The sequence below is a fragment of the Theobroma umbraticum genome, unplaced genomic scaffold (genome assembly GCF_002168275.2).
Source record: "Theobroma umbraticum cultivar Fairchild unplaced genomic scaffold, ASM216827v3 scaffold_25.0, whole genome shotgun sequence".
NCBI classification, from domain to species: domain Eukaryota; kingdom Viridiplantae; phylum Streptophyta; class Magnoliopsida; order Malvales; family Malvaceae; genus Theobroma; species Theobroma umbraticum.
Window position 1 is genome coordinate 245,109 of NW_018397282.1, and position 21,544 is coordinate 266,652.

General features: G+C 34.1%; 4 protein-coding genes across 8 annotated transcripts in view; 3 read left to right on the top strand and 1 right to left on the bottom strand.

The window, feature by feature from the left end:
- The window catches only part of LOC149526278 (uncharacterized), a 1,951-nt gene extending 1,034 nt beyond the window's left edge, over positions 1–917 (top strand). The window contains exons 2-3 of the mRNA XM_089785590.1: positions 127–297; positions 456–917. Of these exons, the coding sequence (XP_089641716.1) occupies positions 127–297; positions 456–917 (633 nt within the window). The remainder of the gene's footprint in view (positions 1–126; positions 298–455) is intronic.
- Positions 918–4,724: 3,807 nt separating this feature from the next.
- On the top strand, positions 4,725–13,601 carry LOC110428149 (lysine-specific demethylase JMJ29-like). 2 transcript variants are annotated; one of them, XM_021443869.2, is made up of 13 exons: positions 4,725–5,572; positions 5,674–5,777; positions 6,430–6,529; positions 6,630–6,774; positions 7,291–7,354; positions 7,463–8,216; positions 9,108–9,437; positions 10,397–10,708; positions 11,475–11,547; positions 11,632–11,717; positions 11,944–12,063; positions 12,662–12,723; positions 13,242–13,601. In XM_021443869.2, exons 1-13 carry the CDS (start codon positions 4,862–4,864, stop codon positions 13,270–13,272), a joined length of 2,892 nt encoding a protein of 963 aa, XP_021299544.1. In that variant the 5' UTR covers positions 4,725–4,861; the 3' UTR covers positions 13,273–13,601. The 2 variants fall into 2 exon arrangements, with proteins under 2 accessions (XP_021299544.1, XP_021299546.1); XM_021443871.1 differs by lacking the exons at positions 12,662–12,723; positions 13,242–13,601 and having other exon boundaries at positions 11,817–11,946.
- A 604-nt stretch (positions 13,602–14,205) lies between these two features.
- LOC149526280 (uncharacterized) lies at positions 14,206–14,913 on the top strand. The gene has a single exon (XM_089785591.1). It carries the CDS (start codon positions 14,206–14,208, stop codon positions 14,911–14,913), a length of 708 nt encoding a protein of 235 aa, XP_089641717.1.
- On the bottom strand, positions 14,876–21,441 carry MEE50 (ARM repeat superfamily protein). Of its 4 annotated transcripts, none has more exons than XR_002446405.2 (4): positions 21,140–21,441; positions 17,396–18,004; positions 16,251–17,266; positions 14,876–15,014 (listed from the first exon to the last, which is right to left on the bottom strand). XR_002446405.2 is itself a non-coding variant. In XM_021443820.1 (4 exons), exons 3-4 carry the CDS (start codon positions 18,000–18,002, stop codon positions 16,371–16,373), a joined length of 1,503 nt encoding a protein of 500 aa, XP_021299495.1. In that variant the 5' UTR covers positions 18,003–18,004; positions 19,266–19,409; positions 21,140–21,441; the 3' UTR covers positions 16,084–16,370. The 4 variants fall into 4 exon arrangements, 2 of the variants coding, with proteins under 2 accessions (XP_021299495.1, XP_021299494.1); XR_002446406.1 differs by having other exon boundaries at positions 14,879–15,014; positions 16,246–17,266; XM_021443820.1 differs by lacking the exon at positions 14,876–15,014 and adding an exon at positions 19,266–19,409 and having other exon boundaries at positions 16,084–17,266.
- Positions 21,442–21,544: the final 103 nt, after the last annotated feature.

Below are 21,544 nucleotides of genomic sequence, written 5' to 3' on the forward strand. Positions count from 1 at the left end.
AGACCACAAATTCTTGAAAAGAAATCCCAATTGGAAGAACTTCTTTTACAATATATATCCAAGACTAATGCTTTAAATCAAAGTCAATGAGCCTCCTTCAGAAATCTTGAGACCCAACTAGGACAGCTTGCAAACTCCATCAACAGTAGACCCCAAGGTGCTTTACCAAGTGATACACAAGTCAATCCTAAAGGTAAGGAACATTGCAATGCAATTACCCTTAGGAGTGGAAAAGAAGTTGAAAGGGTGATTGAAAAATCAATTGAATCTTCAAAGGAGCATGTAGATGGTGACAAGGTAATTGTTGAGAAAGAAGTTGAAGTGGAAAAGACAGATAATGGGCAAGCTAAAATCAAGTGAATTCTCAAGCAAATTATCCTCCACCACTATTCCCATAAAGTTTGAAAAAGCAAAAGCTTGATAACTAGTTTGAGAAATTTCTCAATGTCTTCAAGAAGCTCCACATAAATATCCATTTTGCTGAAGCTTTGGAAAACATGCCAAGTTATGTTAAATTCTTGAAAGGCATCTTAACCAACAAGAGGAAACTGGAAGATTCTGAAACAGTGACACTTATTGAGGAGTATAGTGTAATAATTCAAAATAAGCTTCCATCAAAATTTAAGGATCCAGGGAGTTTTTCTATCCCTTGTACTATTGGTAGATTTAAATTTACAAAAGCTTTATGTGATTTAGGTGCAGGTGTTTCAATCATGCCATTGTCAATTGCTGAGAAACTTGGATTTAATGAGATACAACCTACCACAGTTTCCTTGCAATTAGCAGATAGAACAATCAAGTACCCTATTGGGATTATTGAGGATGTATTGGTTAAAGTTGGGCATCTCTACATTCCGGTGGACTTCATTGTGCTTGAGATGGAAGAGGATATGAAAATATCTTTAATCTTGGGATGACCATTCTTGGCTACTATAGGTGCAATCATTGATGTGAGGGAAGGTAAGATAACTTTTAAAGTTAGAGAAGAGGTAGTGAGTTTAATATTGTGAATGCAAATGAACACCCGGCTCTACAAATTGTTGCTATAGAGTGGAGTTAATTGATGAAGGCAAAGGTGAATCTATTTCTCCACTTACAAGTAAGCAGGCATCAATCTTTGAGTTTAAGGCACCACTTCCGCTAGTGAGACCTAAACAGTTGTATCCTCCACCACTATCTGATTGTCCTTTCGAGATTGGACAACAAGTAATGATGCTTTCTTGATCATACTTCAAGCTTTTTCCATGGAAATGCAAAGAAAGATGGTGGGGTCCTTTCGAAGTAGTAAAGGCTTATCTTTGTGGCATAATTGAGATTGATAGCTAGGATATGGGCACATTCATAGTTAATGGACTAAGCCCCAGACCATATTTTAAGGATGAAGAACTACAAAAAAGGGTGCTATAATCAAGCTAGTGACTATAAATAAGCGCTTCTTGGTAGGCAACCCAAGTTTTTCAACCTTACTTATTTTCATCTTTATTTTGTTTAATGCTTTTTAATTTATTTCTTTTAATCTAATTTTGTTATGTTTCCTTTTGCAGGTAATTGGTTTAAAAAAAATCAATAAAAAAAATCAATAAAAAAAAAGTGAAATTAAAAAAAAAACCAAAGAGGTTGGCGCCGCGGTGCTAAAAATGAGTATCGCGATCTTGAAAAGAAAAAATAGAAACACTGCGGCCCTCACAAGTGAGGCTATTTTCTATTAGCTAGATTATAATTATGAACCCAAACTATCAAATTAATAAAAAAATATTTAGACATGAAGTATTTTAAAATTTTAATTTGGATTAAAATTACTTATAATTGAAGCCTGGATGAATTATTTTGAGAGAGTGAAAAATGTAGCCAAGGATTGAGTAGAGGAATGGTCACTGTGGGTCTCAAGAGTAGGACTTAAATTTTTAGAGGGGAAAAATAGTTTAGGTTTTGATTGTTTTAATAAAATCTTAAATTATAAAAAAAATTATTTTTCCTTCTAATATTTAAATATTAATATATAAATTACTTTTTGATAAATCTATTTTGACTTGGAGTTTTGACCTCACTCTTACAAAATTGTAAAAATATTAGTGGGTTCATTATATCATTAACTACATAAAACTCTAGCTTAACTAATATAACTAAGTAGAAATTTTTGGAATGAGGTAGGTCCGCCCTTACACATTGATCTCCAAGCTAGGAAAAAATCTTTTGGATTATTAGAAGTAACTCAATTAATTTCCCATTTAGAAAACCATGAACACCATATCCTCTAGATCTTTTTACATGTGAAGAAAAGATAACAAACAGTCTCAGGACTCTGTTTACACAAAACACAATTGGATTGATCCATTCCAATTAAATGTCTTTTTACTAATTCCGTTTTAATAGCAATTTTTTCCCACGTTAACTACTAAAGCAAAAGCCTCAACTCTATATGGTGCATACCCAAGCATGATCTTCTTTCACAACACATTATTATCTGAATTAAATTTATATATAATTTGATAAAAAGATTTAATGGAAAACGTACCACTTGGAGTTGCCTTTTATATCACCCAATCTTTGTAGTTGTCCCCCAAAGCATACTCTCTTAAGGTAGCTCCATAATCTTATCCACAATTCAAATTCCCAACCAAATAGTTGATCTCTGAGTTCAATTGTCTACTGCCGTCCACTTTCTATCCATCGATCACACTCACATAATCTTTCATTTTTATTTATAGCTAAGACAAACAATCTAGGAAACTCTTTTATTTTTTTTATCAATTTTGTGTTATTTGTTTTCCTAGCTATAATTCATAGTTAAGCCTTATTTTGGTTTTCACATAGAAGCTGCTAAAGCTGAGGATAGTAATCAAGATGGAGGCCCCATTTTTTTGTTAGACAAAATGTTTTTTATTATATTTATTTATTTCCCGATTTTGGTCCTTTATGTTGAAGCTTTTAACTAATACACTTGATCTTGACACTATGGTGGTGTTTGATACTTTACAATGCAATGTAATTACAGGTAATGTGATTGCAAGTAATGTGATTGCAAGCAATACGATGGCAGAGAAAATAACATTACAGTGTTTGGTATATAAGAAAAATAATAATTAAAATGCAAAGAAGATAACATTGCAACGTTTAGTTTACAAGTATTTTGTCGAGAATGTAATGTTAATTTTCAAAATTATCATATTTATTAAAATGTAATTTTAATATAATTGTATTTTTTATTATTAATTTTTATATAATATCATCTCTTAAATATATTTTTAATGTCATATATTTTATTTTTATTTCTTTAATATAATTTTTTATATTATATATTTTATTTTAATTTTTTTACCTATATTATATAAATTTTAATTTCTTATAGGTTATTTTATTTTAATTTTTTATTCTTATATTATATATTTTATTTTAATATTTTTTATTTTAATTATAACATTACAAAATGTTTTTAACAAGGTAATAAAGTTGAAAGACAAAAATATCTTTAAGAACATTGCAGAGTGTAATGTAATATAATTCCATTGGTTTTGGACTGCAATCACATTACATCCTTTAGTTGTAATGTGATTGCATTGTAATATTACATTGTAGTGGTTTGTTACAAAATAAACACTACAATGTAATTTAATTAGGCACATTGTAGGAAATGTGCTTCCAATTCTCTCATACTAAATACTACGTATGAGAATTTTTCATATGAAGGTATAGCCTTGATAACTGTTTTAAGTAACATTTATTGAAGGTTAAAAATAATCTGTTTCACTATTTTTTCAAAATTAATCTCTACGTTTACATGTAGACTTTAGGTAAATGCAATTTCCAACTCTAGTTAGCATTTCTTTTTTTGCCTATCTACTTTTGAGTAGTTATTTTTATCCTTTTTTAAAACATTTTTAAATTTATGAATCTAAAATCTCAATGAAGTCTAAGTTCTTTTTGTTAATTTAATTTAAGTTAATTACTTGAAAGAATCTGTTTTAATGTACGTTGGTTTTTAGAATAATGTGTACGGACAAGTATAGGAGTGTGTCAATTGGAGTACGCCTTGCATAAACATGGCATGCTCTCAAATCGCATTACAATGAGTAGTAATTGTAAAGAAGTTGATGTATTTAGACATCCACAAATCTAGGCACTTTGTTATTGAGGTTATTTATTTGCATTTTTATATATAATCAGTTTTTTTAATCAGAGGAAAAAGGATTTAAATCTTAAAAGATGATGATGTATCAATTAATGGACTAAATACTTAGATGCTAATAAAAATTTTAAAGTTATTTTAGGCATGTTAACATAATGAGAAAATAAGATCAATTAATGAAACAAAATATGAATGACAAATGCACTCTGAATATTTAGTTTATTAATTGATGTATGATTTTTTTACTTAAAAAATAAGGTTCGAATTTTAAAAAATATTGAAAACGGGGAAAATGAAGGGTTATTATGTAACCACAACAAGATTGTATCAATTCCAGTAAGACTTTAATAAACAAAATAATAAATAAATTAATTATCTGTATTTAATCTATTTATTTTTTTAATGCTTTTTTTTATAACAATAATAATTGATAATTCATTTGCAGAGAATAATTTTAAAACTTTTGCTTTGATTATGATTATGTTTAATGTAAAAATATTTGGTTCTCGAAATTTGGGATTTCAAAAGTTTAAAAGTTTAAGATTTATAGTTAAATAAATAAATAAATAAAATAAAACCACTTTCCAATCTTGGCGCCACTTTTCAAAGCCCACAGTTTTTGCGTTTACCCTGTAACCCTTCCTCTATTTGTGCCTCTTCCAAACTCTTCTTGTCTCTTTCCCAAATCCACCAAAAGTCCCCTTCTCTCTGAGTTAAAACTCTTTTCAGTTTCCCATGGCTCGTCCGAGGAAGCGGGAGAGACCCGTGAGAGCCCCTGGAATTTGCGACGATTTGCAAACCGCCACCCACGAAGAGAATGCCCCAGGAAGAGAGGAAGGCATCGTTGAGAAAACGGAGGAAGACGAAGTGAATAAGAAGAAGAAGAAGAAGAAGAAGAAGAATAAGAAGAGTGAAAAGGGTAAAAAGATGGGCACACACAAGGTTGATGGGAAGGGAAAAGAGGAGGAAAACTCGGAGAAAGTGGAACGAAGCTCAAGCTTTGTTGATAATCAAGTTGTTGAAACGGTAAATGATCAACTTGTCGTTGAATTTACAGAGTCATTGAACAAGAGATTAAGATCTGCCGTTGGGGGTAGAAGGGTAAATTACTGTATTCAGGATCAAGGGTTTGAAGAAGAAGAAGATGAAATGTTCTCTACGAAGGAAAGAAAAAAAGGTAGAAAGCAAAAGAGGAAGCCTTCAAAACCTAAAGCTGAAGAAGAAGAAGAAGAAGAAAAAGAAGATGATAATGACAAGGAAGATATTGATAAGGCAAAGGATGGGGAGAGTGACAGAAAGGGAGGGAAAAGAACAAACGAACCCAAAGGTGATGAGAAGGAAGCAAAGGTGGAAACTAGAAGATATCCAGCTAGGGCATCAAAAGCACCAAAGAGAATGCGTGAATTTGTGTCTGATAATACTGCAAAGAAGAAAACCCTTTCTAAAGTTAGAAACCCATTCCTTTTAAGATTTCGTAATAGTGGGTTTTTTTTATTGATTGTTTCATGATATAATTCTGGTTTTTGCATTTTTCTTTTCCTGAATAGGACTCTGTAATGTGCCATCAATGCCAGAGGAATGATAAAGGAAGAGTTGTAAATTGCAAAAGTTGTAAGCGGAAACGATATTGCATCCCTTGTATAACCAATTGGTATTAGTTTCCCTTTTTTTTTTTACCAAAAGAGCGATAATATGCTGAGAAATTTGAATCACTCCGAATTTACTTGATTTTTTATTTCATTAATTTGGATTTTATATGTGTGTATTTCTCAACTACTTTAGATATTGTTCTTTTTTATTGTGGAGAGTAAATGTTAAAAAATTTATAGCAAGATTGGTATTTATTAGAGTTTGTATTGATAGGGTTATTTTCTTTAAATTTCAAATATATTTTAAAGCTGCTTGGTGCTTATGTTAACAATGCTATTGTTATTTTATAATAGTGAGGCTTGATAAATTATGGGTTTTACCTTCTGATGATACTTGACTATAAAATTTGCCAGTTTTCTCATGTTTGGTAATTTTTAAGGGTTTTGATTAAAAAATGTGTCCTTATAGAATTCATGCAGCATTGACGTTACTTTCTTTACTTCTTTTATACCGTTGCTTCCATCAGTCCATCATTGTTGTGATTTGAACGTTGATGCAGATGTGTGGTGTACTTAATCATATCTGAATCTTGTTTGTTTTAATTTTTGAATTTGCTTCTCTTTTTTGTATAAGCAACTGATGTACTATTGTTGCTTTTGCTTTGTTTATGAGAAGTTGGGAACTCTTTTTAAATCTTCCTTTTTATTTTATAGGTATCCAAAAATGTCGGAGGAGGAAATTGCTGATGCCTGCCCAGTTTGTCGGGATAATTGTAATTGCAAGGCATGCTTGCGCATGGATGGACCTGTCAATGTTAGTTTTACATTTCATGCTTAATTGGTTTTTGATTTATGTATTAGTTGATGGTTGCTATAGGCTGATAGATGTTATTCTTATCCATCATATGCTATAGAAATTGAAGGAAGCCTTAGAAATGAAGTTCAGTGGCGATGAAAAGCTTCGGCATTCTAAATACTTGCTTCGGGCACTTCTTCCCCAGGTTAAAAAATTTAGTGAACAACAAATGAAGGAGAAGGTGATGGAGGCCCAGATACAAGGTATGGTTTATTTCCTTGACATCCTGATAGGAACCTGTTTTAATTGCTGCGCATTTTCTTGTTTTCAGCAGCTTATTTATGGTTATAAATAAGGAAACTGGGTTACAGGGAAGCTCTACGATGTACATCTTTTTCTTTTTGGAATTGTATATGATGTACATCTTTGCTTTTATTTAAAAACTTAAAGAACTATAAAATTCAAAATCTCACTAGGACATGTTAAGATGGCCTGTAGTTCTTTAAGTTTTGAACTATAAAATCCAAAATCTTGCTAGGCAGTATTAACCTTCGTTTTGAACTTGTGATAGGAAATCCTAGATTGGTTCATTAATGATCTTTTCTGCTTCCATAGTGGTTTGTTTCTCTGCTTGCTTCTTCATCGTGCCTCATCAAAATCAGGAAACAAGAAACTACATTAGTGTTTCTTTTTTTTTTTAATTTAATATGGTTGTTTCCTGCTGCACGTTTTAAATAAACATTAATTTTAATTTTTTGATGTGATCCTTGGATAAATAGGGTCATTACCGTCAGAAATAAAGCTAAAGCAGGCAGTTTGTCATCCCGCAGAGCGTGTTTATTGGTATGCCCTTATTACTGCTGTCAATGATTATTGCTATTGTTGTTGCGTTAAATAATCATTAACTCTTTACATTTATTGCGTTCATGATTCCATCACATGCTTTTTCAGTAACAACTGTAAAACTTCAATCGTCGACTTCCATAGAACTTGTCCTCTCTGTAACTATGATCTTTGCCTAATTTGCTGCCAAGAAATCCATGAAGGCCACTTGCAAGGGGGGCAGAAGGAAGTTACTGTGCAATATGTTAACAGGGGTTTTAAATACTTTCATGGTGAGCTTGACTCCTCTATGCTTGAAGAAAAGGCGAAACCTCTGGATTCACCTGTCAAAACTAACTGTAAAGAACTTGAAGGGGTGGAATCTAGGTGGAAAGCAAATGGAAATGGCAGCATTCCTTGCCCACAAAAGGAAATGGGTGGTTGTGCTGAGGGCCTTTTGGAGTTGAGGTGCATGTTTGAAGAAAATGCTGTTCTTAAGTTGGTGGAAAATGCTGAAAGAATAGCCAGAGATCTCAATCTGGAAGACATGCCAGCAACTACTAACCAAGAGTGCCCCTGTTTCAGCTCAATGGCTGAAGTTGATTTGGGTGACTGTAAATTACGGAAAGCTGCTTCTAGAAAAGATTCCAATGACAACTATCTGCATTGTCCATCAGCAAAAGATATTCACAATGGAGACTTGAATCATTTCCAAAGACATTGGGCTAAAGGTGAGCCTGTTATTGTCAGTCAAGTGTTTGAGAATGCATCTGGGGTGAGCTGGGAACCAATGGTTATGTGGCGTGCTTTTCGTCAGATAACTAACTCTAAACATGGTCAACATCTAGATGTTACAGCCATCGATTGCTTAGATTGGTGTGAGGTTAGTTTGGCTATTGACTGCTATCATCCAGTGTCTGAAACATGTGATATTGAACTGACTTGCATTATATCTGATATCTAAAATTTTGTTTTATCTCTTTTTGCACCCTTATGGTTGCCAGGAATTGATTTTACATTTTAGCAAGAATTTTGGAAAAGAAAAGAATCTCTGGAAGGTACTTCATTAGGGGGAACTTATCAGTGCCATACTAGTAATATGTTGATGTAGCAACTGTGGCTATCATTATAGAGTATGTGAGTTAAATAATGACTATGAACTTCAAATTATGGGATTTGAATGTAAAGGGTTCCAAATATGTATGGTCCTTAAATGCAGTTAGATATAATTTAATGCTTCCCCATGTGAAATGTCTTGTGTTTTTGTAGGAATTTAATTGTTCATGATTTAGTGTTCTTCATACCGTGGATATTTGGATCCCTTAAAAAAAATTTACTTCCTGGGATCTCTGCTCCCTGCAAAGTGCAAAGTTTTCGGAATTTGGTTATATTGACAATTTCTGGGAAAGGATTGTTAATTGAGGAAATGAAATGCTTTAATAGATTAACCATTTTGAAATGGTCTCCACTTATATGAATTGTTTTGCTAAATAAGAATTAAAATAAGGCAGGGCATGCATTTTAAAATAAGAATTAAAAATAACCATTTTTAGTTGATGTGGGAAAAGTTAGGACTAGCAATAGGTTGAAGAAGTAAACATATTAATTGAAAATAAAGAGGAGCTTATGTGTCTGTGTGTACAAACACAGTAAATATCTTTTCTAATATGCTATTTCTTCCAAGTGAACTGTATTTTTCATCTTTCCCATTGATTTTAAATGTTTATGACACAGCAAGCTTGGTTTCTAAATGAGCTGTTCTGATGAAATGCAGGCACAGGTCAATATTCACCAGTTCTTTAAAGGGTATACAGATGGTCGTTTTGATAGTAAAGAATGGCCCCAGATATTGAAGTTGAAAGACTGGCCCCCATCCAACAAATTTGAGGAGCGACTTCCACGCCATCATGCTGAATTTCATTATTGTTTGCCATTTAAGGAATATACACATTCTCAAAGCGGCCTTCTAAATCTTGCAACCAAATTGCCTGAGGGGTCTCTTAAGCCAGACATGGGGCCAAAAACATATATTGCTTATGGAGTTGCTCAGGAGCTTGGGCGTGGAGACTCCGTAACAAAGCTACATTGTGATATGTCTGATGCAGTATATTCTTCTCCCCTACATCCTCCTTGTCGTTTTTAAATTTTAATTTTTTATTGTCCATGCTTCTCATTTGCTCAACTTTTTGTTCATTTACACATTTATGTTATGGTATTTGTACCTGTGTTCTAGCTCAGACTTTGTGTTCATTAAGTTATAATCATTTTTTACTTTTGCCTCAGTATATTGATTGACAAAGTGTTGACATGGTTGATACAATGAAAATATTATTTTTTTAGGTATATTCACTTTCTCTTGTCCTCATTTTTTTGTGTATTTCATGAGTGTCATGTTGGGGATATTGCAGTTAGTTGTAGTTGCTTGAAAGTAACAACATAAATATGCCTGTAGTTAGATATTTAAAATATTGTAAATTGTTTAAGTGAGTCATTCAATGTGTGTGCCTATGTGTTAAGGTGATCAAATGACACACTTGCTCTATGAAGTGCTTGCCTTTGATGATGACTTTTTAGTTTAGGAGAATACTTGATCCTTGCAATATATAGGGCAATTAATTTACTTTTCTTTTGGCAGGAATAACGTAGCTTCTTTTAAGGTCTTTTAAACAGAATTAGACTTTTTAAGCTACTGGGTTTTACCCAGTGGCTCGTGTATCTCCAACTTAATGTGGACAGTTGCATTTGCAAATTATTAAATGTAATTACATGGCTTTCTGCTTTTGGTGCATCTATTTATTAATTTATCTTGGGGAAAATTTTTTTATCTTGCACCTTGATATGGAGGTTAGTAAGCATAATTGACTTTGCCTTTTTTTTTCCTATTAAGTGCTGTGTGAAAATGCTATAATGGAGTGAGAAACCTATAATCACGTGCCCTTGCTGATAGAAATTGTGTCAAGTAATAATGCTTGTCTGTGTCACCCACCGGACAGGAAAGATTGGATGATTCTTGATAATGTTTTCCTAAAATTACTTTATTTAGTTTTAATTTCACCGTTTCAGGTGAACGTTTTGACACATACTGCTGAAGTGAAATTAAAAGCTGAAAAGCTTGCCATCATAGAGAAGTTGAAACAAGATCACTGTTTACAAGACCAGAAAGAAATATTCGGGATGGCAAAAGTAGATCAAGAAATATATATGGGAAATGGTGGAGTCCACGAAATTTACGGAAATAAGTTTGAGGAATTAGAAGATAATGAGGCAGGTGCAGTTTGGGACATTTTCCGGAGACAAGATGTTCCCAAGCTTAAGGATTATCTTACGAAGCATTTTAAGGAGTTCAGGCATACTTATTGTTGTCCGGTGCCACAGGTAAACTATTGCATTTTAAACAAAACTGTAATGTCCTTGAAGATTTGCTTTTGAATTGATAGTATGCTAAACGAATGGGTAGTGTTGCCTTCTGTTAGTTGCTGTTGTTGTTTTGGCCTTCATTTAAGTTGGGGGAGGGGGACTTAACTCAACACTCTATTTTGGAGGTGTGACTATTTTCATGTATTTCCTTGGCTATGATTTGTATTCTGTTAGTTATTACAGTTATGTACATTTTTAGCTATTTGAGTCAAACGTTGCAGTGTTTAATTTTGTAAGTCAATCTGTTTAAAGATTAGGGGACCCAAAAATATTCAATTATCTGTTTGAGTGGTATTCTGGAATTCAAATCAACACTAATAAGTTAGCTGGAAGGGATTGGGCTATGTACTTAGTTGTCTTCAGTTTATATTTTCCCCTCTTTTTCTGCCCAATGAACTTACATCAAATCTGCAGTGCAGAAATGTATATATAGTGCGAGCCAAGACTACATAATGTTTCACATGTTATCTTTGAGCACCATGAAGGGAATGGAATTTAAAGTAATTTTACTTGAGTAAAAAGTGGGCCCCTACATATCCTTGTTGCCTACTTGAGCTGGGTAAATGAAATCATCAACTAAAGTATGGAGATTGAACTTCTCAATCAGATGCTGTTAATCTTAAATTTTAATGTTGTAAATCATTTTAGAGAAACATTAGTCTTTACTACATTTGCAGACTCAAATTATTGCCTTATCATTTTGTTCCTTCATTTGCTAACACAGGTTGTCGACCCTATACATGATCAGACATTATTTCTGACTTTGGAACATAAGAAAAAGCTGAAGGAGGAATATGGTGAGTTAAATTGACCAAGTATTTACGCACCAGTTGGAAAAAATATTTCAATCTCTTATGTTTATATTGTATACTTTCATGCAGGAATTGAGCCATGGACATTCATACAGAAGCTTGGGGAAGCTGTTTTTATTCCTGCAGGCTGTCCTCATCAAGTCAGGAACATTAAGGTATGATATGTATGAATTCTAACTTTTAGTTATATCTGTAGATTCTATGCACATGCAACATGTAATTAATTTGGGTATGTCTGCTAAATGGTGGTACAGCAAATTGGCCATATTGGACAAGGGACAACATTGAAGCCCGCTTAGTTAGAGCTGTAGCTATGACTGCTACAGATGGTATTTGCCATATGTGTCTGATTTCTGATGCTTTTGTGTTTGTGCCTTTTAGTCATGCATAAAGGTTGCTCTTGACTTTGTTTCACCTGAGAATACTGGTGAATGTGTTCGTTTGACTGAAGAATTTCGATTACTTCCACAAGGTCATAGAGCTAAAGAGGACAAACTGGAGGTATGTGGATAATAAGCGCAGTACTGGATGCTGTAATTTCTACTTTTTTTATTTTATTTTTAATTAGTTTATTTTGCATCTGGAGAGGGGGAGAGGGGTGTTTTTTCTGATTTGATGTCCAACCTAGAAGAAAGGCTACGTTGGCCATCATACCTGTTTGTGAGTGCATCCCTTGCTAAACTAAGATTTCCATAGATCATTGTTTCATAGAGTACTCAAAAATTAGTTGTCCACTCCTGTTCATCCGTATGTGGTGGTCGAACCGACATTATACACTAACTTCTCTCTTAACGCTTCCTTGTTGTCTCTAGATTTCTCTGTTAAAATTCTATCTATTGGGGATGGCTCCCCTCCCTATATGTTGTATATGGATCTTTTGAATACTCCAAATATTGGTTTCATCTACCGTTATTTTGCACCTGGTTCAGCAATGTAGTTTTCAATTGGAGTTGGGGGTTGAGATTGAGACACTCCTTAGCAAGCCGCTAGGATTTTCGCATAGTTGCATGAAGTTTTTATGAGGGTTGTTTATGTTTTAAAACAAGTTGGGAGTTTTGACACTTGGAATGATGTTTTCTTTTTACTTAATCTGAAACAGGTCAGGAAAATGATACTGCATGCAATGTGTGAGACTGTTAATTATTTGGATCCTCAAGCAAAGTGAGTCACTTTAAGTACATTTAGCTATTATTTGTTTTTTGATGCTAGTATGCTGTTGCAAAACCAAATAATTAGTATGTATCATGGAGTTGGCTTGACACTTGCTCTATATCTTCTGCAAAAATTCCGACCGGCCTAGTGTAAATGGGAAACCTTATATTGAATTATCTTAGGGTGGGTTTGGGATGTGTAACATGTCATTTTATGGCACGAATAATGTTTAAGAGCCAGAATCACTTTGCAGCTGATTCATGATCTTGAGTTTGTTATAGCTTTTCATAAATATTCCTTATTAATTTTGTATTGACTGCTCCATTACTGATTGTTTTTTTGGTGGAGTGGGGTGGGGTGGACATTATCTGTTAATATCTGTCACTTAGTGCAAATAATTTTTTTTCGACATGAATTTTTTAGATTTGTATGCTTATATATTTTTAGTATGTGCTGTGCGCTCTTCAAATCTTCTGTAGTGATGATATGCAGAAATAAGTAACTTGTATTTTAATTGCTTGATTTAGGATTAGGCTCAAACTCCGGAAACATGCTTGATGACTGATCAACGTCTTTGTGGAGCCATTCCTGGATGCAACTGGGTTAAGTATAGGGCATTGTACAGTTATAAGGCCTTAGAGTTTCTTTTGTATAAACTTTAGTTGCATAAAATATGTAGAACTATTTCAATTTGCCTCCAAAGAAGTTTGATCTGTATTTTGTGGAATTGGAGGCACAATTATTATGGTATATACAGATCTATTATATGGGAATAGCTCTTATATGATGTTCTGCATATTAGTTACTACATATTTACCGGTTGAAAGAGGTGTTGACATTGACCTTCAAGAAAGGCTTTGTTACATTCACAGTTGCAAAGGAAAGGTGGTAATGGACATTATATCATGCAGGAAGAAGGGAAAATACTGATTTTTTTTTTAATTTATTTGTCCAATATCTTTACAACAAATTGGAAAAAGATATCTAAATTTTGATTTTTCGGATTTTCATCTAAATCTGAAATTCTAAACAATTGTTTTTCTTTGCATTTGTTTGCTTAATTTAGTTCACTATAATTGATATAAATTCTCTCAAGCAGAGTAACATTATTCCCAAATAAAGCTAGTTTGAGACTCAGCTTCCACATTAACATTTTGATTTCACATGAGCATCTCCTTTCTTCAATCCTCAACCTGCAACAACTGGTTTATTGTGTAGTGAAAATCAAAGTATCCCATCATGGAATTCCATACAAAGCTTTTAAAGCTAATCTCAGCATTCATTAATTATTAAGTTAGAAGCAAATACAAGAAGTTGAAGAGACTGCCAAGAGTTTGCTTTGGGAAGATGCATCCTGACGCAGTCCTCATCATGAATGCCGCTCCCAATAAAGCTAACCTGCCTGCTTCCCTTCAAATCCTTCATCTACCTTACCCCTTGGGCTACCCTCACTCTTCTTCTTTCCCATTCTCTTGAAACCACATTTCCAGAATGTCTTCCAGGAAAAGGGCCAATTGTGATGAAGATTTTGTCCCTGATTCTGAAGATGATGTTGAAAAAGAATCCATTGACACACAAGCTACAGAGGCAGAAAGCAAGAAGAAGAAGAAGAAAAAACAATGGAAGGAAGAAGAAGAGCTGGCAGTTTTGAAAGAGATGGTCAGATTCTGGAAAGAAGAAAAGTCTGATCCTGCAACTAATAAAGATTCTTTTCTTGGGTTCATGAGGCTTGAAGGGAGCCCTGATTTCTCCCAAGTTCAACTTAAAAACAAAATACACAAGCTCCACAAAATGTACAAAGAAGAGAAAGCTGCCAGCAGAGGGAAGGTCATTGTGGGTTCACATAAAGAGCAAGTCCTGAAATTATGCCACAGCATTTGGGGCCAAAAGGCTGAGTCTGAGAATGAAGGTGATAAGGAGCATGAGCATGAGGAGGTTATCACTGGGCAGACTTGCTTCAATGAACTCTTGAGGTATCATGCCAAAATATCATCCCGTGTTGGAATAGGAGATGACATTCTGACACAAGCACTTGATCTGGTGGAAGAGGAAAATCTGCAAGAATGGGATCAACAGTGGAAGGAATTGCAGCTTCAGCAAATAGATTTGAACATGAAAGCTGCAAAGTTATACCATGATCAGACCCAGAGTCTCCTAAGAGCTTTGAAAGCTTCCTCTGGTAATGCCAGCTTGAAATGAATCCTCTGGTATGCTTCAACCTTGCATTTTCCTTCTTCTCAAGGTTGTTTTCTAGCTGCTTGGTACTTGGTAGCAGCAGTTTACTAGTAGCGTATCTTGTCCTGCAGGGTAACAGTTAGTTTGCATGCCAACTCTGCCTTTTTGTCAGTTTGAAGTTTTGGTTATATGCAAATCAATGTTGGTTCCGATCTTAAGACATTGCTGTCAAATGCAAAAGCTCAATTCTCACAAATCAATACTAATTCCTGATCACATTTACATTCCATATGCTTTCATTTAAACAGATAAAATTGAAAAGGATGCTAATTCTTATATCTGCTGGCAGTCTCATTTCACATTAGGATCAAGTTACTCTTTCAATCCAAAGTGTTTCAACTTTGGAATCTATTTATTTGGTTTGAATGTGAAATAAACTAAAAGCTTTCTTCTATTTAATTTGACAGGATTACGAGTTTCCTTCTCCTCATGCTTTGATTATATCAAATTGCTATTAGTATAAAGAATTTGTTGTCTATGTTCAAAGAATGCATTTCGGATTGATCAAAGCAAAAAAAACCTTTCACTATCATAAGCTGGGGACATTCATCATCAAAACTTATAAGGTGAAAAAAAGAAAAAAAAAATTCATTAGTTTAACATATACCACAGCGCATTACAGCAGGAAAAGACTTTGCCCACTAAGAAATAAATGATCTGAGTTCCACTATTCCTTAGATTTCCTGTTGAAATACTAAGCAATAGTGGCAATTGTATTTAGGCAATGATAGGAGAAACCGCCATTCAAATATTTCAAATACATACATGCAAAAGCCCTTTTATAACTCCAAACTCACTAAGAAAACTCATTAGTTTGGGATACTGGTATACTACGAACGAAATCAATGAACTAATAATAGTTTTGTCAACTTCTGAGCAATATCCACTTAATTTTCAGTTGTGTATAACTTAAAACTGAAGAAGGGGGGAAAGGGCAACGTGAAGTAAACTCTTTTTATCAAAATAATAGTGTGAAACAGTCCAAAGAAAACAATTAAACGTTGGGTTCAATTATCCACCATATTTATAAGGGAGTTCCTTTTACTTTTTTCCATAAAACTAGTTTATTTTTTTCCCAAAAAGACAGACAATTCTAACAAAGCGCAGAAGAAATTGAATTTTGCAAGATTAATCAAAGGTCAATGCATCATAAGCTTTACTAAGAACTATGAAATGTTTGGAAAATGACAAAAAGTTTGTGTAAGAAAATTTAATACCCAGAATATCAGCCAAAACAAAATATCATACAAATAGAGGGAAAGGACAATTTTCACTATCACGATCTAAAAATCATACCATACCAAAATCAGATTGCATAGTCAAGCTTTCTGCCTTCCTGGATCAGCTCCTCAAGAAAGTGTGCAAATCGAATAACTTCAAGTAACATGGCACCTTTTTTGGGGGGGTTTAAACAAGTAAACTTACTCATCGAGCTTTGGACAGCTTCCTGGGATATTTATTAGCTTTGCACGTCGAGTCTTTTGATCAAGCTCTACTCTAAGACCAAGTCTTGAAAGTTCAGGCATGTCAACAGACCCTTGTAGCTCTAAATCAGCCACCGCCTGTTGGTTTTCTGGATGCCCTTCTAATAAATTTCTCAAAGACCAAATGCCCCATTCCCTCAGATATGGGTTGTCATCATCAGTAACACACTGCTGTAACAGCAGTAGAATCCCATTTTTCTGCCTTATTTCATCCTGTACATGCTTCCTTCGATAGGCACAATTCCCAATTACTGCTATCATATCTCTCCGGAATCCTTTATAAGCGCAAAGCTTAGATGCAGACAAATTCAGTCCTTGGTTGTCACCCTCCTTCAGGACTTTTCTTATGATTGCTGGAGGCTCAAGATCATGAAGTAAAAATAAAAGAATGTCTATAAGTTCATGGGAGAGTAGCATATCAACAACATCTAAGGAATCCTTCTTCACGTCTCCTACACCTTCTCGAGCACAGATATCTCTCAAAATGATGAGTGAATATCCCATAACATCAATGGATGTACAGCCTGTAGGAAGACTAGACGTGCATCTGGCGGCAAAATCAACAACCCTCACTGATCTCTTAAATATTCCAAGAACACACAATGCAAACTCACTGGAAACTTGTATCTCCTCAATTCGTTCATTTAGGATCTCTGAAATGATTCTCAAAAGAAAAGCCTGCTCTGACGAAAAAAGATCATCCCCAGAAGCAGTATTTCCACTATTATCGAAGGAACTGCCTTCACATGATTTAGAGAACACCAGAGGAAAGTGAATATCTTCCAAAAATAATCTTGAGAGAAGTAACTTAAGCCAATCTTCTCCAAAACCCACTGATATGGTAACAAAAGAAAATAGAAAGGGAAGCTTTAGAGTTAGCAGTTGTTATATCTAAATCTGTTGAAAACGAAGTTAGGAACAAAGTAATGAAAACTCAAAAACCAAAGGCTAAACGTCTGTACCTGAAGCAACAGTCCTTATTATACCCACTACAATAGGCAACCCCATATCTCTACATAGCTCAGCAACCAGTCCAGGCCTTTTATCACAACAGGTATATAAAATCATACACAAAGGATCATTAGTCTCTTGACTTCGAACTCTCGCTAGCACAGAAAACTCATTCGGGAAGAACTTAAGCCAAATAGCCTGCTGATGGTCTTCTCCAGCTAATGAAACATTTGCCAGAACTTGCAGGCTGACACGAATAACCCCAGAATCTGGATTAGAAAGAAGTGCTGCAGACCTCATAACACTCAAAACAACTTCAACTCCATTTTGTTCAAAAAATGCATTCTGATTGGCGACTTCTCCTGCACATAGGTTCCTAAGAAGCTTCAGAGAATTCATGAGATATTCACGACTTGATGTGTGATGGAGAGATTCAACAAGCTTAAGGACTGTTGGAAGGATATTCCTTAAAGCAAGTTCTGCACGGCCTGCAGCAGTCCTAGAAACTTTGATAAGAATCTCAAGGGCTTCTTTTAGTGAAGATGAATTTGATGCACTGAGTAATGGCTGCAGAACACCTTTCAGCCCATTGAACTCTGGCAAAGATTCTCCAACCATTTCTAAAACAATGAAAAGAAAAAATGATATTGAGGTTATAATCATAACAAAATTCCTGAACTCGGAAGCAAAATATGCCGCTGATATGCAACAAAGGGGCAGGAAAATCAATGTAAATAAATTCACATCTAAACAACCCACCCTGTGAAAATTTCACCATAATTAAAAACTTTTTTTAGCCATAAGCAAAACCATTTTTTCCTTCCTCAAACCTATAATTACGCAATATCAAACCGGTAAACTTGCAAGTAAAACAACAATCACATTAGTCAAGCCAGCAAGCTCTACTTGTGTGCAAAGGAGATGATATCAAACCGAGCTAAAACTTGATCAAGAAATCAGAATCGTTTACTTTAAGAGCCTATTTGGCCTAACTTTTTTTTAATTTAAAAGCTATTATGAAGCTCTTATGAAAAATAATAGCTGTTTGGCAAAATATATTATATAAGTTCTAATTTTGGTTAAAATTTACCATAACGGATATCTATGCCATTTTCAATCATTTAATAAACCAAAGTGCAACAAGTCTACTTCGAGTTTACATATGATTTCAAATGTTTAAATTCAAAGAAATCCATTTAAAAACAGAGCAACTTTGAAAGTTGTATAGTATTAAATTTTTTAGTGTAGAAGAGAGAAAACCTTTAAATAGTACCTGAATGCAGCTTTAAATTTTGGATTTTCTTTTCTTTTAATCTTTGTAAGAACAAAAAAATCTTAGATTTTGCTATTCTGTTGCTAGGTCTTCTATTTTTTTTAGTTGTCTTTTGTAGAGAGAGATAGAGAAAAAAGGGAGATTGTGATTTTGCGTTGGAGAAAGGTGACTTGCAGAGAGAGGGACAGGAGACGGAGATTGATTGAAAGGGGTATTTTCTAAAAAATTAGTGTGTTTTTAAAAGAAGGGAAGAGAAAGCTCCTCTCTAGAGTTTTCTTTAAACTCTTTTTTTTTTAAATTTTTTTTTTTTTAAAAAAAGTTGTTTTTTTAAGAGCTTTCTTAAAATACTGTTTGACTTCTGCTTTTAAGAGGTAGATCAGCTGAAAAAAAGCCAAGCCAAACATACACTAAATCAAATATGCTGCTTCTTTTTTTATAATTATTCCAACAAAATTGCCAAACCCACTTCAAACATCAAATATTAGTAATAGAAAATTGCGAAACCCACTTGAATTATTCTGACATAATTGGTAAAATATATTGGCATAGAAATATGAGCAGACATTACAACTAAAATATAAACTTGGGAAGAAGATTGATGTTGAGACCTCCCAGATAAACTTTGGAAGAAGATTGATGTTAAGACTTTCCAGAGGCGTAGCAGCCCGGGACATAGCTAGGAAAGAAATGAGAAGGAAGATAAAAGAAGCACCCAGCTCTTTGAAGAAATGAGACGGAGCCTTCAGTTGCCGCTGGTTTGGGTTTGAGTGTGACAAACTGTTAGAATTTAGATTGAAAAACTAAATTTACCTTAATCTATAATCTATAACTATATATAAATCTAGACTTTTTTAAATGTTGTAATTGGAAACAAAAAGGATGTAGTTTTGACTCCTCTTGCAAGAATTTTTTTTTTTAGGTCCTTAAGGCTCAAAATGATGTTGTTTTGAGCTTTATTTAATTATGATCAATTTTTTTTAGAGAAATACTGTTATGAACAAAACAAAAATGAAATTCACAAAGACAATTTCACAAAGACAATCAAAAATAAAAAATTAATGAAGAAGCATGTTAACCATCATAAACAAAATGAAAAATAATGACATACGCCTAAGAAGAAAACCCAAAACAAGATCACATAGAACAAAAATCAAAAGAAAATCCACATCATGGAAAACACAATGTGAGTAATAGTTCAACAAAATTTCCCTTGTTCAAACTTACTGATAACAAAAGATTCTATATGTATGGTTTCAGTAGCCAGTGAGGTTGTAGCGGGAATTACACTAAAAAGAAAATTAAATTAAAAAAAGAAAGTTATTTTTAACAAGAAAAAGACAATAAACCACTATCAAGAATTGGGCAGGACGGGCAGTGTCCTCATCATGTAGAAAGATCGAGGGTTCGGGAGTACAAGAATTTTGGGTTTCAAAATAATTTAATTAAGGTAAAATACTATTTAATTAATTTAATATTGTCTTTGTTAGTATTTAATTAATAAAAAAAATTGGACTCTTGTTTAAACTCTCTCTCGTGTCCTTACCTCCCTGGTTTTGGTTTAACTTACTAACCTTGTTCATCAGTTTAAGTTTATAAAAGAAATTAATAAATTTCAAACCATTTTTCTTAAAACTAAAAGATGTATTCAATCGAATTTCATCTTTCTTAAAACTTGAATATTGTCACATATAATGTTAGCATTTAACGCCAAAGGCTTTACACCTCAACTCAATCACAAGACTAGAATATAGATCAAAAGAATAAATGAAGTTTTGACTACTTTAGGAAGGGTGTGGGATATGATTTTATTACCTTTCGAAAAGATTAATTTATTCCAACTCATCATTTTAGGAACAAGATTTCTTCAGCATTTGAGTGGAAACCACAAATATTTCTCAATATTTCTACACCCAAAACCATCCACATAGAATCCAGAGAAATAGACCCCAGACGAGGCCCCTATCATGTCCTCAACTGATTTAGAACCCATATACGCTAACACCAACACAAAAAAACCTTTCACCAGTAAGAAAACAAAATACAAACTAAAACCAACATGGGCTCTGGCTTGATTAAATTCAGTCAGTTCATTTTCTTTTCCGATGCAACAAGAAAGAAAACACTCGCACATGCAGCAATCCCCCTTCATATCATCTTCGCAAGGAAGCAAACACCACTCCAGAGAAAAAACAGTCTTTACTCCCAAAAACACATAATCCAATAATGTGAAGCTAGAATCCATCTAATCCCTTCCAAATCACCAATGACCACCGCTCATTACAACTATATCTAACACCTTTTGGAAGAATTGAATACACCCCTATCTAAAATAGCACATTAAATACAAAATAAATCAATTCCAGATTCAATTCAGCAAAGATTATTTATTTTTAAGATCACTTATTGCAGAAGAACGAAACATGAATGCAGAAAAAATACAAACAAAACTAAAGTTCAATGAGAATTATTGAATTAAAGTTACCTGATTTAATGGATGATACGGACAGGATAAATTTGGACGTATTTGTACGGTCTTATGAGAGGAGACCTTGCACCCCGAGAAGAAGAACGGCGTCTAGGCTTTTTTATAGAGAGAGGAAACTGGCGGCAGAAGGAAGGGGAAGAGAAAAAAGAAGAAAAGAGGACAGGGAAGAAAAGAGGGAGCCGCCGGCGGAAAGGCCTAGGCCGGCGAAGGCGACCGAGGAAGGGAGATAGGGTTGAGAGAAAGGGGCTGGCTGTTAGGGCTAGTCCTTAGCGGGAGAAGAAGAGGAGAGCAAAACTTATGTAAGGAGAAAGGGATAGGCTTTTAAGGTTAGGTTAAAGTTTTATAGGAGACCAAAACTACGTCGTTTTGTTGGATCGCTCATTTTCTTCCCGCCTTCTTCCT

Coding starts and splice junctions, on each gene's coding strand:
- LOC110428149 (XM_021443869.2), top strand. CDS start 4,862: ATGGCTCGTCCGAGGAAGCGGGAGAGACCCGTGAGAGCCCCTGGAATT. Junction 6,775..7,290: donor GATGGAGGCCCAGATACAAG/GTATGGTTTATT, acceptor TTGGATAAATAG/GGTCATTACCGTCAGAAATA. Junction 11,548..11,631: donor AAAGCTGAAGGAGGAATATG/GTGAGTTAAATT, acceptor ACTTTCATGCAG/GAATTGAGCCATGGACATTC.
- LOC149526280 (XM_089785591.1), top strand. CDS start 14,206: ATGTCTTCCAGGAAAAGGGCCAATTGTGATGAAGATTTTGTCCCTGAT.
- MEE50 (XM_021443819.1), bottom strand. CDS start 18,002: ATGGTTGGAGAATCTTTGCCAGAGTTCAATGGGCTGAAAGGTGTTCTG. Junction 17,267..17,395: donor AATAAGGACTGTTGCTTCAG/GTACAGACGTTT, acceptor TTACCATATCAG/TGGGTTTTGGAGAAGATTGG.